The sequence below is a fragment of the Sparus aurata genome, chromosome 4, assembly GCF_900880675.1.
Source record: "Sparus aurata chromosome 4, fSpaAur1.1, whole genome shotgun sequence".
Classification (NCBI taxonomy): Eukaryota; Metazoa; Chordata; class Actinopteri; order Spariformes; family Sparidae; genus Sparus; species Sparus aurata.
In genome coordinates, this window is record NC_044190.1 from 34498799 (window position 1) to 34513334 (window position 14536).

Below are 14536 nucleotides of genomic sequence, written 5' to 3' on the forward strand. Positions count from 1 at the left end.
AATTCACTTTGGGTGCCAACAATATTTCTTTATTCCTCAGACAATGTGTTGGCGACCAAAATGTAAATCATTAAGCCTTTGGTGGAACATTTGGATTTTTTGAAGATCAAAAGGAACAACCCAAAGGTGCATTTCTTACACTGCATTAAGTGTGCAGCGTACATAAAGACCAACTTTTAACCAGTGAATAAAGTATAACACAAGTGTTGCAGATAGTGCTATGATAACAGATATGCAACGTAGCTTTTCGGAAATCCTGTCTTGTTGTAGAGCAATTGGTGAGCATCGAAAACTGGCCTGTGTGCAGCAGAGGGTCATGAACAATAGCAGCTTAGTGAGCAAAGGTGCAAAGAATGGACACTGAGGGCCAGTGTGCCAGTAGAACAGCAGGCTGACAAAGGGAGAGACTGTGGAAAGGCACAGTCAGCCGCTATGAGAAGCGCCTCAGTCAACAGTAAAACTAAACAGTAAGTCAAGAGGGTCTCACACCTGAGTCTCAAAAATAAACGGACATTAAATCCGAGCACGTGGTCTCCAAGTGTGTGTAGAAGACATTCTTTATTATCATCTTGTGTATACGTCAGACTTCTTCATAGATAGTTGTCACTCACGTTCAACAGGACATTGGTATTGTACACAGCATTTTTGTAAACATAGTCCAGGAAAGCGAGGGTTACATTGAAGAATATTTTTTTTCTAAATAGTTCATCTTAGCTATACATCAAACACCGTGTTATGACTGTGGACAGTTACGTTTAAAATACTTTACATTCACGTTTTGTTATAAACAATTTGATAAATACAAGATTAGATATAACAAAAGAATATATTTATATATTTTTTTATATCTTCTTATATATTCCACATATATTTGAAATTTTCTTTTCTCTGTGGCTTTATTCCTCTTTCAGCAAGGGGGTCTGTTATGAGTCAAGGTTAAAATTCAACTTTTCAATTCCAATAAATAAAAAAATAAAAAGTGAAACAGAGTAAGATAATCAAACACATCCCTAAAGGAACATATTGGCACTTCTATGGTGATGAAAAAAAGTGTAACATCACAAATTAAAAAAAGTTGTTTTCATGCATTTAACATAATGATTGATATACAGTGCAGTGAAAGAGGCCTTTGACTGTCATCACTCCTCCGTGTGCTGTAGATTAACGGCATTCTGTATGGTTGGCGACAAAATCCCAATACACACACACACACACGCACACATACACACACACACACACTGTCTCGCTCTTTCTTTCGCTGTCTCTTTGGAGGAAAAGACACAGGTTACAGCCACATAACAATAATACAAAACTGTTTGTAACAGACACCAACAGCCTTTTAGTTTGAGCTGAGTTCTCCACCTTCAGTAAGCAGCCAGGCGCTGACCAGCCCTCCGTCTTTATTTGAGTTAAAGCTTTGCAATGATGCATGCGTTATTCCCTTTACTGTAACAGAATGTGACACAAAAGCATTATATCAGGCCTTGTTTTCTCTCTGCTAAGGAGCCTTGACCTTGACGCGCTCTTGACCTCCAGCTCTTTGACTTGAATAACAAAAGGGCTCGGTCGAATCGAGAGATTGCCATCCACAAACTGTGGTTTGATTTAGTCGGTTCCTGAGTCAACACAGTTTTTTTTTTTCCTTCCTGTACAGACTGTAAGAAACATGTCGTGTCTCGCTTGATAAGGCACTGACACAGATAAGCAACTCTGCCAACAGAACAACGAAAGAACACAGACTTTGTAATAATAAATAATCATAATAATCATTGAAATATTTTGGTCCCCTGTGTAGTAGCACACAGGGAGATGGGATTGTTTTGGTTGTAAATTTTACTTTTCCGTCCCTTCCAGGACATAATAGTCGCACCAAGTCACATAAAACAAAAATCATAGCCAAAGTTATGATTAATTAAAATAGTATATAAAAGCAATTATGATTACCATGGAGGAACAATAGTTACATTTTCCCCATGGGATGTCCTTCCCTTATGAGCTGAAGCTGTAGAATGGTATTGAAATATTAAGAGGGGTAGCTCTGAAATCAAAGTGCTTGAAGCTACTCTTGACAACAAAGACGTTGGCTAGTAAATGCACAGGGAGAAGAAGAAGGGAGGCGGCGCAGAGCGGGTTGGAGCCTTTTGCTGTCCGTGTCCGTCCGACCACTGGTGGCGCACTAGAACTCCAGACGGGTTGGATGAGGGAGTCCTGCGTGTTTGTCATCAGATGGCTAACCAGTGTTTGAGCTGGAAAGCAAAACAATGTCACATCTTCTGTATCAGCAATAGGTCGTGCACGAGTCAACTCACAAATGACAAATGCGTCATCCAGATCGAACGAAAACTGACCTTAAACTGCCGCACATTTCCTTCAGCCACCAGGTGATGTTCATGTTCTGGTGTGATGCAATATCCTATCCTCTGTAAAAAAAAAAAAAAAAGAAAGAAAAAAGAAAGGAATTCTCAGCGCTTGTCACACATACAGCAAATCACACTTTAACCTTTAATATATCTCAACAACTCATCACACAGAACTTTTATCTCTAATTTGATTTGTAAACGCTCGCCTGCCTAAATTAGTTTTTCACAGCTTCATAGTCAAAGAGGAGCCAGAGGGAGTAAAATACTTGAGATGTGAGAGGGAATGCTGTCAAATTCAACACAAGACATTATCTCTGACAAAATATGCTTTTTGGAGCCTGTGAGGAATCCTTTTCAATAACCTCAAGTTATGTTTACTCTGATCATTATGTGGATGAGACCGCCAAAACTTGATAGGCGGTGACAGGAGATTTCAGGAAGAACGCGTGGCCTGAGAACCTGAGAAGGATCTTCAGCCTCGAGTACGAACGGGAAATGCCAATGTGATGTGAGAACTGTTACGGCAGAGCGGAGCTGACACTCTGGCTGACTGCTGAGGGATGAAAGTGGTTCTCTGGGTGCTTTTTGATGATTACCATTATAAATCCTCAATTCTTTCAAGTGATCATTTTATCCGAACGCGTTCTCACAGTTCCAGAGAGGAAAGTTCACTCATAAAGATTTCTGCTTTAGGTCTTTGTTTGAAAGATGACAGTTGTACCATGGATACTGACCTCTTTGAACGTTCCTGGTAGGCTGAGGAATTTATATATGGCGTAGACGGGCACAAAGAGCATGGAGGACATGGCTATGCCCCAGCCGACGAAGTTAGCCCAGTAAGGGAAGACGTACTCATCATACTTCAGGCTGGATGATGTCAGAGTACTCGCCACCACCACGAACTGTGATGGAGAGAAAGAGAAGGACAAAATAGAAAACCCACACATGAGAAGCGGTTCTTCTTTTAGCATTGGTGGTGATTGTAATGTTTGAAGTGTACATCCGTGGATGCTACAAGAAAAACAGCTAATTGAGGTGGAATATAATCTGCAGGGTGTCGTATCACTGTTTCTGCAGTCGCATTCCTCATCTCCTGTGTTACGAGCACAATGGAGCGTGATAAAAATGCTCACTTAACAGAATGGATTCTGTAATTGTTGGCAGTGCACTATTTTAAAGCACATTAAGGCAACACCCTATGTACCAAAATATACCTGTAAGAATGGTAATCTATTTTTACATTTGTCCGTTTCTCTCACGATGCTGAAGGTCTCATTCTCCTGTTTTGTAGCCCTTGTTACTGCAAACTCCCACAGTTTTTTTTTTTTTCCCCGATGAAGGTGTAGACAGCTGTTTGTATGAGAGGAAGCACATGGCTTTTTATACGCGCTCTTGCAAGCAGTGTATGCCGCCATGTACTGACTCCACACGTGGAACCACACGCTTCTCATTTCATACATTGTGTTATTTGCCAGGGAGGAACCGACCAGGAGTTGCACTGAGGTTCAAAACTGTCCTTCCTGATCCCACTTTCCCTCTGGGTACAAGCCAGAAGCACCAGCACTGATGACTGAATCTTGACTGTTTATACTTTATTATATGATGACGATATGGTGACACACCCAAGCTAACGTGGAACCAGTGGACGGCTGTGCAACTTCTATTGTGTCCAGTATGTAAAATAGTTCTCATCAGTTCATTAGACATAACTTGTATCTTTCACTTTCGATTGGATAACTACATGTTGCATTTCACTGGCCTGAACGCTGTTTGTACTTGCCCCAGGCAAGCATTAATGTTGAGCCCTACATCACTGACAAGTCACGAATTTGTCTCTGTGAAGTTGGAAGTTACCTAACTCCTGGTTTTGAACAACGACTCTTATGTGATATTACACTGTGATGAAATCAGTTAAAGCATTCAGCCTCCTCAGACACATTCAAAATCATTAATGTTACTACTTTTGCCGTTAGCATTGTCATTAACAGGCGGCTTGCTTGATCCCGTAAAATAAGTATGAAAATAATTTAATATAAACATGCAACGTCTTTAGAGAATAACAAGAAAAACTTTAGCTGGCAGCAGTCTTAGTTTCTCTGCAAATCATATTCTAGGTTAAATCCCAGAACTGAGTTGGTGAGCACTGCATCACTGACACACATAACGTGTTTTCCGCCTGCTAGAATGAATCACACCTTTATACAGCTTGCCGACATTTCTGAGTGACAGTAACTTGAAGGCATCAATCATTAAACCCATTTAATTACTGACCCCTTGAAACTTTTTTAGCCTGTCGAGGACATTCAGCCCACTGTAACTATTTCAGTGCTGTTTTATTTTTTTTTTTAAATCCTCTCACCAGCAGGAAGAGGGGGCTGACAAATTTCCAGCACAGCCTCCAGTAAAGTCCTGGCCTGAAGCCCATCATTTGCTGGATGTCGTCGCTGAAGCGGTCCACACCTGGAGTGAGCACAACTAAGGTTACTGAGGAGAGCAACGTTATGCACATAAACATTAAATCAGTGTAGACAGAGAGCAAAGTATGCAGACATGATGGCCTACACCCCCACAGCTGACATTACTTGTCATGCGACTTATTTGATTTATAATCTCATTAAGACGCTACCCCGCTGTTTTCCATATTTACCTTTTTCTCTCGCTGCCGTTGCACAATTAGCCCACCCGTCTTGAAATGGGCCCCCCGGTTTTCCACCCTTCCCTTCAGAGGGTCTACAAGCGATCTTAGGACTTGTGCTGTTTTTTTCTAGCTGACGTCATTGGGTAGTAGGATAAGACAGTGATCCAAATGTAAAAAGATAATACTAGAATACTGGAGAATTTCATACCGTAAAACCAGGACACTCCAATGGCCTCGATCAACACACCGAACAGTATAGAAGTCCCGGCTGCGTACTTATCTAGCAGGGTCAGCACGTAGATGCCACCCTGCAGAGAGGAAAAAAAAGAGACAGAGGGGAGAGAGCGTGTGAGTGCGCGTCCTCACCTTGGAAGATGAGGAAGCAGTCAGTAAGCAGTGATCGCTGAACACAGTCGGGTCTCTCATAGGTCACCAAGACTTACCAAGTGTACTAGAAGTTTGGTAAATGAAACATTTGATTTGAATCCTGAGCGGTACAGTCCGTACCTTGTATCGGGGGGAGAACTAGTGTGAGAATGGCGTCTTTCACTTTCTCAATAACCTCATTGATTTGATTAAGGGAAGAAACCATGTGAATCGGTGACATAATGATTTTCTGTCTGCAAAAGGTCTGTCAAGTAATCTGTAAAAATGTATTCTCTGTGTTGATGCCACCATGTGAAAGAAGTATGGACTGCATAGAAAATCAATACTTTGCTTCCAGGACACAGCTTTAACTAATTTAAATCGGTAACAGTGTGTGAAGCCGGAGCATTTTGATCATTTCAGATTTGCGAACAGATTTTTTTTCATCTTCGGTCTTGATTACTTCCTTCCACGCGGCAGTGACATCATTTTATTACACTGCAGGCCATTCATACTTGGCTATATCATCAATTGGAAGTATCTGTTATTGTCATTAAAGTGGAACTTTGAAAAAGCACACGAGCGTAGACACTGACATTAGTAATGCAGAGCAGGGCAATCAGGAACGTCCCGAAGGCCGTGGCGAAAGTGAAGAGTTTCCTGTTTCTTTTGAGGATCTTAAAGTCGTCTGTCAGGCCTGTGATGACTGCCTCCATGCCGCCCATCTGCAGGACACAAACAGAGAGAGAGACACGACACTCAGAAATCACTCTCACCACTGAAAGAAAAGGTATATATGTAGTTCAACATATGTATGCTGCAGGGCTGTGCAAACATGTATTCATCCAGAACCATCGCGGCACCGTGTCACGCTTCGGCGCATGCTGTCATACGAGGAATACGTCCGACTGTCACACTGTATATCAGTGCTCAAGAGTACAAGTGTTCCGATCCACACCCCCACAACCCAGCGAGTGGTGTTAAAAGCCGCTTTCCTACCGCCATTAAACGACAAAAGCACCAGCGGAAGCAGAAGACACAATTAAACAAGATGAAGAACACGAGGATGCGCTGTGAGCTTTGACGAGTTCAAACGATACGGAGCTGGAAGACACACGTGCGTCTGCCTCAGCTGTGTTGAGTTTTCCTCCCCTTTTCTCAATTATACCAAACGGTAACCCCAAAACTGAGGTGTGTACAAAATTAAAAGGAATATTGTAAAAATGTCCTGGATGGACATCAGCTTAATAATTAAGTTAAAAAGTTAAAAGTTAAAAATGGGCATGATATACACACTGAGTACATTACAGCATATACTGTACTACTGACATGGTCTTGATCTGATCCACTTGACACATATTTTGAAGTCATCGGGGACGTCTCCTTTGACGATTCCACCATCCTGTGTTTATTTAGTGCCTGAGTGAGTCACTGGGCAGTTTAGTTAAATTACTGCCGGCCGTTCAAACGTCGAAGAAGGAATTTTTTGTTGCAGCGGACAGTTTACAGTCACTTAAACTCTGACCACGCTGAGACATTTATTTACTCTTCATGACCTTACTCTTATTACATTTCTACAACCAAAGGAATTAAATACGTCACAGTTGACATTTGTTCAGTGGGCCTGATTTAGAGGACAATCTGCTGTGTTATTTCCAGGTCGTAGCGGACTCATTGCTCAGAAGATAATCGTTTAAAGCGAATCGGTGCTCTGGGAGGAAAAAAGTGTCATTCCTCAGAGATTAACTTGCACGGCGGTGATCATTATTCTCCAACAAATGTCAGGTTTAATGGGGAAATGAGCTAAGCCATCTAACATGACACATTGGTATCACTGCTATTCTGATGGGCCTTAAACATGTGCTGTGCTCTAAACTGTACATGCACGGTAAAGGTACAGATTTCTACTCCTGGTCATAAAAAAGTGGGATCCTGGGAACTCACCGCGCTGTCAATGCCAAGAGTCAGTAACATGATGAAGAACACAATGGCCCAAAATGTTGAACCAGGCAGTGTGGAAATCGCCTCAGGGTAGATGATGAACACCAATCCTGCCCCTGCACATACACAGAAACATGCACAGAAATGTTACGCCTGACCAAATGTTGCACACGGTTCTTTTAACACACGGTTTGTATCTGCATCATCAGCACTTACCCTCCGTTGCCACATCTTCTATGTTCACCCCGTGCTTGTACGCCATGTAACCGAGCACGGAGAAGATGGCGAACCCTGAGAAGAAACTGGTGACGCAGTTCACAGTGCTGGTCAGGAGAGCATCCCTGCAGACAGAGCGCACACACAGCAACAAAAACAAGAGACATTTAGCCGGTGTTATTCTTTCGTCCTGTAAATGTACAGTCAAAATGGGGCCATGTGTTACTTATGGCTTGATCTTCAACCAAACACTATGTTTGCAAGGAATATTTGGGGTTACTGAGAAGCTTTTGTTCCCTGCTACTTATTGGTGGTTTGATCGGTCATTGGTCGTGAGCTGTTCCGTAGCCGCGAAAAACTTGCAGTTGTCTGACAAGCCAAACACATTTCCGGTTGACCTTGGCTACCTCCTGGGCTGAGGGAGCAGAAATCTCTCAGTGAAGCTTTTTCCTCCCTCTGATTTTTCATTTTCGAATTTACCTTCAGTCACACACTCTCACTCACATGCAGATGCTGCTTCAATATGTCAAACCAGTTACATACAGGCAGTATATTCACAGTGTATTATGGAAACAAACATGATCAGATAACGTATCACTGGGGCAAAGTGGTAAAAAAAAAAAGTGTCCATTTTACAACTAGAATTTCAAAGATCTGGCGATATCAAATTTCAAAGCTATATTTAATTTTCGATTTCATGTTAATCTAAATCTGATTTACTCGAAAATGTATTTTTTTCTGACTTATTTCAATATTTTTTATTTTGGATCTAAATTAATGATTTGATTTTATAACTAAATTTCTAAAGGATATTCAACATAAACTAGAAGATGTAACAGTGTTGCGTCATCAACTGTTCCGATTGCATTGCCAGTTTTCCACCAGTCAAAGAAGTTTAGTTTAAATTAAACCTACTAAATGTTTTTTTTTTCTCCATGCTTTCTGGGGTGACGCTTTCCTGAGGTGTGACAGAAGACACACTGCTACTAATGGATGTTTCCTCTATGTGTGCGGGTATTCAAACAAAAGTCTGTGTTCAGTGCTTGTTTCTTCGCCTTTCACCCAGTTTCAGTTTTTTTTTGTCAGTCGGGGCATGATGCAAATCCCACCTGCCAGCAGTCCACACACCTCTAAATGGGATATGACAGAGGAAGAAGTCATGAGGCCCTGTTCAGGGATGAAGAAAGAGGAGGAAGCGAGAGAGGACAGGACCATAACTCTTCTAACATACAGAACGGAACTGATTCAACTTGGAGGCCTCTGTGATGTCACTCACACACTGTAAACCTGTTGGGAGACAATGTACTTGACTTGAACTCAGCTCCAGCAAAACATGTTTTGTCTGCTGGGTGGTGTGGTATTTTTTATTTTTTTCTACCAGCGTGATATGCTAAACGGCTGTTTTGCCAGCAGCATCTTTCTCTTACAGGACCACTGCAACCTATTAATGTGGAAAAAGATAAGCCGAGCTCACGGCCTCATGCCTGCTTTTTTCTGAAGGAGAGCAGCACTGTGACAAACACACAGCCTTTGGCTATTATCTGGCACCCCCTTCCTGGCCTGCACTTTATCTGTCCTGCTAACACCTGGCCATTGGGGTTAGCTGGGCAGATTAGCATCACCTCTGCTCTGCTGCTCCGTGATCCAGTTACATGCTGGAGACGGCAGAATGCATGAAACCAGCCGGATGTTATGTCGCTTTGGGCTTGTTTTGGACTTAAGAAAACGCGAAAAATACGGCGCAAGGTCTTACCTGTAGCAGTTGTTGTCAAATTTGTTGTAACTGGCAAATGCAATGAGCACCCCAAATCCTGCTCCTAGTGAGTAGAATATCTGTGTGGCAGCATCAATCCACACCTACAGCAAGAATAGAGACAACAAGAAAGGATTTGAAATTCTTAATAAAAACAGACATGCTTTAAGGCTAAAAAACACACAGACAGAGACTGGGATGGCTTGAATGTAAATGCAGACCTCCATTATGTTGGACAAGCTGTAGGGCTTTCTTTGACAAACACATATCTGCTATGTACCTGTACACTTCTTATCAGCCATGAGTGCCTGGCTCTGGCTTGCAAAACATGTAAATGAATTCTTCCCATAGGTGCCGCGAATGCTCCGCAAAACAACTGAACTTTTGCTCAACCCTCACATGTATACATCAGTTCAGCCAGTGGAAGATTGTATCTGAAGTATGCGTGCATAGGGTACACTCATTCATGTATATACATTCAGTATGGGAGGCACCATATCGAGCATTTAAACCCCCAGAGCAAGAGCTACTCCACCCGCTAAATTACAGTAAGAGGGTTCTTTCAGTCCACATCGATGCTGACGTAAGTGTTACTCGTGAACCCTCAGATAAAGGGATAGCACTGAAAGTCATGCGATAAATGCAAAACCAGATGTCGACCGTTGAATCCTGGGATTTCAAACACTCGAAGCAAGTATCACGACCTAAGTTATCACACGGTGAACCGTTCGAAATCTCTCCAACACCCACGGATGGGTTGAGACCGACGTGCACCGCCCCTGACCTCTAGATTGTTGAGCCGTTTGAAGTCGATGTGGAGGTAGGCCCTGATGCCGTTCATGGACCCTGGCAGAGTTATGCCTCGGATCAGCAAAACAAAGAGGACCACGTAGGGCATGGTAGCAGTGATGTACACCACCTGAATACACACACAGAGCAAACGGATGAAAGGGGAAAAAAAAAAAGAATTACACCTTTTTGCCCACTTCCATTGAACCATTGAACATTGTTTAAGAAAACAAATATAACACCACCACATTTCCTGTCCGACTCCAAGGATGTCAAGGTTGCGTGGAACATCAATACAACAGTCTATACGAGCTGCTTCACGACATTTCTGCAAACTGTCTCAGAAACACAGCTGCACACACACTTGGCACAAAATGATTCAAGTTCACGTTTTTTTTTTTAGATCTAGAAAGAACAGTTGTTGTCTGGTGGTCCGAGCCCGTACCTTCCCTGAGGACTTGACACCTTTCCACAGGCTGAAATAGAGTATGAAGACCACCACGACCAGGCACAGGGTCAAGTCCCAGCGAGGCGGGCCCAGGTCGTGGATACCCCGGCTCTCATGAAGATGTAGCACACCCCGCCTGCAGAAGGACACACAGAAAAACATATATATCGTAAAATCCTGTCCATTTCCCCTGTAACTCTTCCGTAGTATGGCATGTTTTCTCGGCTACATCTTAACAATTAACGTTTTTTGCCGAACAGGCCCACCCAGATTCTGCAGCCCGCACCGTCTGAGGTGAACATGGGACGTGAACTGCAGCGCTCCACCTTCAGACGGCACCTCCAACCGTCACTACAGATAATCTCTGGCCAAAGTATTCTATTAAATGACTTCCAACAAACGAGTTCACCACTAATGTCGATTAATTCCCTTTCCTACAGTAAAGGCATCCGTCTTTTTCTTTAATCTGGATCACACAGCCATCTGTCGACTGGCTTTTTAAAGTGAGTTAATTATAATCTCTCTTTCTCCCGGCTGAACACAAAACACTTTGAAACTGTCAGTGAAAGACCTCTGGTATTGTTCCGCTTTCCACCATTGTCCTCTAGCCAAACAGTTACTGTCAAGTGTTTAATCATGACATAATAAAACAAAGGGAGACAAATGGTGTCTCTTCCATCCCTATCTAAATATTGTTCCCAGCTGCGAGCTCATTCTTTGAATGTGTTTTCGGGGTATGTGACGAAGGAAGTGCAGCGCAAACCTCAGTTTACATTTTTGGCGCACGGAAAAGTTAATGGGATTCATAACATAAAAATTCCTGAGGACAGAAGCTTGTCAGTATGTCGCCCATGTGGTGACTGTATGGCGCGTCTTCTCAGTCGAAGAGGACCAGAAGAGAAAATGGATTTGATACATAATGGTGTGCTTTAAGGAATAGTTTGGAAACGTGCTTATTTGCTTCCTGTCAGAGATTGCGATAAGATTGGTATCTACCTCGGCTCTACACGGAAGGGACAGAGCTGCTCGACCTGAAGGAGGGGGATGGCCTGGTTCCATCCAAAGTAAAAACATACCCACACTAACGCATGAACTGAAATGTGGGGTTTTAGGGGGGGTAACAAGCAAGTGATGTGCTGGAGCAACAGCTTTGCCTAGAAAGGGTATATTTTCTTCTCGCTCTTTATTTGCTTGCTTGTGTTTTAATTGTCTTAAAGGCAGTTTTACAGTTGTCCTAATGTCCTATTTTTTATGTTTTTCTCTGCCCGTGTAAAGCACTTTAAATGCCTTGTGTCTGAATAGTCCAATCTAAATAAAGTTGGCTTGCCTTTTTCTCCAAACTCAGTCAAACAGCATCTGAAACCCCCCGTTAACCTGTTTGTTATAGCTTCCTCTAAAATCACACTGTCATTGTTTTTTTTACATTTCTATTCATGTACGGTTAAAGAGGCAAGCTACTTTGTGTCATTAAGACAGCTTTAAAACTGTAAGTAGATTTTCAGGCCAGTAGTTTTCTGGTGCCTCAGTTCTTTTTACTTACATGGGTTAATAAGGAACATCCTGACTGTGGCTCCATACTTAACGCGCGGACATGAAACTGTTATAAATCTCTTCACCTCACTCTTTGACGTATGGGCCTGTGACCTTTTTTAAGAGTCCCAGGAAACGGAAGAACTAAATCAAGGTCTAATTACTTCTGGAAACTTGTGCTTCCACTGCATCTAAAGCATCCTTAAGATTAGACACCAACACAAACCATCGGCTGTGTTTGAGAGTTAATGTTTGGGGGAGTTAATAAACAGCAGGGACAAAAGTGGTCAGAAAGGCAAGTGAAGAAAAAAAAATAAAATCTGCCAGGGATGCTGGAAAAGATCCTGTAGTCAAAACATACCAAGATGTTTCTTCCATAGCCAGAAATATGAGTGTTGTTTGAGTGACACTGGAAAAATACCAATTCTGGTTGAGGCGTTACAACTTTGAAATTTAAGAGATACTTTATATTACTTTATTGCTCATTTGTGTTGAGTAAAAGTGACATTATTGGTTGTGGTCAGCCGCTCATGGTTTCCATTTCTAAATTGGCATCAACTTGAATTACTTGAATAAGTTTGTTTATGTTTCTAACATTCATAAAATGCTGGATGAGGCTGTTCCAAGGCATAATCAATGCTTTGTTGAGATTGCACTGAAAAACAGTGTATTCATGAGGCCCCTCTGCAGTGACAAAGATCTATCTGTCCAATGGAGACTCATGATGGGCAAACATGGATCCATGTGATGTTTTAATTGTGTTGGATGTCTCTCCAAAAGCTCATACAACCCCTGTTTTCTGACTCGACATGAACTTCTAGCGAGGGCAGCGATGGAGTATCAGTCTGGTTGGATGCATGGTGCTGAACTGACATACAGTATGTATGCATTCATGATACTGTAAGTTGGCATGTATCACTGCTGTGTGCCCCAAACACTGTAGTCATTGCTAAAAAGCACTAATCCAGCTAACAGGTAGCAATATTTTAAGCTAGCACAAGAGACCGAGAGGCGCCGCAAGTCAGAGTGTATTTTTTTCAGTGTGTTTGGTTGTTTTATTTTGCTCATACAATCTTTAGGATTGAACCAATTATGTTGTAAATATTCAGGTTCATATCAAGGTTATTGTAGGGTAGCCTTACCCCTGAAATTGTGATTACTGTATCGATATTTTACCATTTCTTCCATATTTATCCTGCACTTGTGTGTAACCAGTAGAGGGCAGCATACGCCAGCTAATGCTGCATTTATTCACCACTCTACTCCCTCTACACTGAGCTGATATAGTAGAGAGACCAGAACTGTTTTAACATAATATTAATTTATTTTTTATTTCCTGGTATCATTACACACGCTAACTGAACACGTCCTGCTAAAAACAGGAATAAAGTCCCAGACAGTGTTGTTGGGAAAAGACTTTGTTAGTTGGTTGCTTACAGCTTCTAACAGACGATGGGAATATCTATCTGCAGAACACCTCTGATTAAAACGGGTTGTATTTCATCTGCATATCAGTATTCTTGAGTGAAAACATTCAAAAGCACTTTCTGTTATTGCATTTATCGTTTCCTCACGAAAGATTCTGTTAAGTCGGCGGGGATGTCACGGGTTGATAAACAACGGAACTGGATTTGTTTGGATCTGATACTCAGGTTGCTTACACGACGGACGGACATAAGAACGTGAAAGTTTGATGTTTGTTCAGACTTAGAATCCGCTGGGACTAAAAGGATCTGTGACACTCCGCTTCAACATTTAGCTAACTTTGACTGATAACGAATTCAAAGCCATGCGGTCTTTGGGGAAGCAGATAGCAAAAATTTCGAGTCCATGCTCTGATCCGGACACCTCGTGTTGGTGTTGTGTTGTAATGCCCCAAGGCCTCTTTGTATTTCTGATACCACTGATAGTGCACTTCCAGTAAATGCACCCTCCAACATCAATCCAAGTCCCCTTGGCCCAGTTACTCTAAACACATTTACTCTTATCGTCACTGAGCGAGCTGGTTATGTTGCTATCCTAACACTCGATGTTGCCATTAGCAGGACTCTGTATACTCGCGGCTGGCACACTATTGCTTGCAGCCCGGGTCTTAGTGTTGGTTACAGAACGAGGAACAGGACATGTGAAGACTACATCAATAAACGGCCGAGGATCAAAATACAGCTGAAGGGGTTCTATCTAATTCCGACATTATGTACTTAATTACAAATGATTGTGTCCTTGTTATTTTAAAAGTAACTCTTTCAACAAACATGTTAAATTACGTGTGAGATTGAAGTGAAAGCAATCTTCTCGAGCGTCTGGAGAATAACATCTTTTGGTTTAAATGAGGGCTATTTATCAAATGTAGTTATCCTTGACATAAAATCAAATGTGGTCACCTCAGGCTTGATCTAAAGAAATGTGTGTGTGTGTGTGTGTGTGTGTGTGTGTGTGTGTGTGTGTGTGTGTGTGTGTGTGTGTGTGTGTGTGCGCACGCACTAATAAAAACA

General features: G+C 42.1%; 1 protein-coding gene across 3 annotated transcripts in view; it reads right to left on the reverse strand.

Annotated features, from left to right (window-relative positions):
• Positions 1-518: 518 nt before the first annotated feature.
• Positions 519-14536, reverse strand: part of slc6a2 (solute carrier family 6 member 2) — a 30740-nt gene continuing 16722 nt past the window's right edge. For all 3 annotated transcript variants that reach the window (XM_030413811.1, XM_030413810.1, XM_030413809.1), the window contains exons 5-15: positions 10509-10647; positions 10059-10193; positions 9275-9378; positions 7522-7646; positions 7309-7421; positions 5961-6089; positions 5207-5306; positions 4720-4820; positions 3095-3262; positions 2349-2420; positions 519-2246 (exon numbers count right to left, since the gene is read on the reverse strand). In XM_030413811.1, coding sequence (XP_030269671.1) covers positions 2223-2246; positions 2349-2420; positions 3095-3262; positions 4720-4820; positions 5207-5306; positions 5961-6089; positions 7309-7421; positions 7522-7646; positions 9275-9378; positions 10059-10193; positions 10509-10647 — 1210 coding nt within the window. In that variant the 3' untranslated portion in view covers positions 519-2222. The remainder of the gene's footprint in view (positions 2247-2348; positions 2421-3094; positions 3263-4719; positions 4821-5206; positions 5307-5960; positions 6090-7308; positions 7422-7521; positions 7647-9274; positions 9379-10058; positions 10194-10508; positions 10648-14536) is intronic.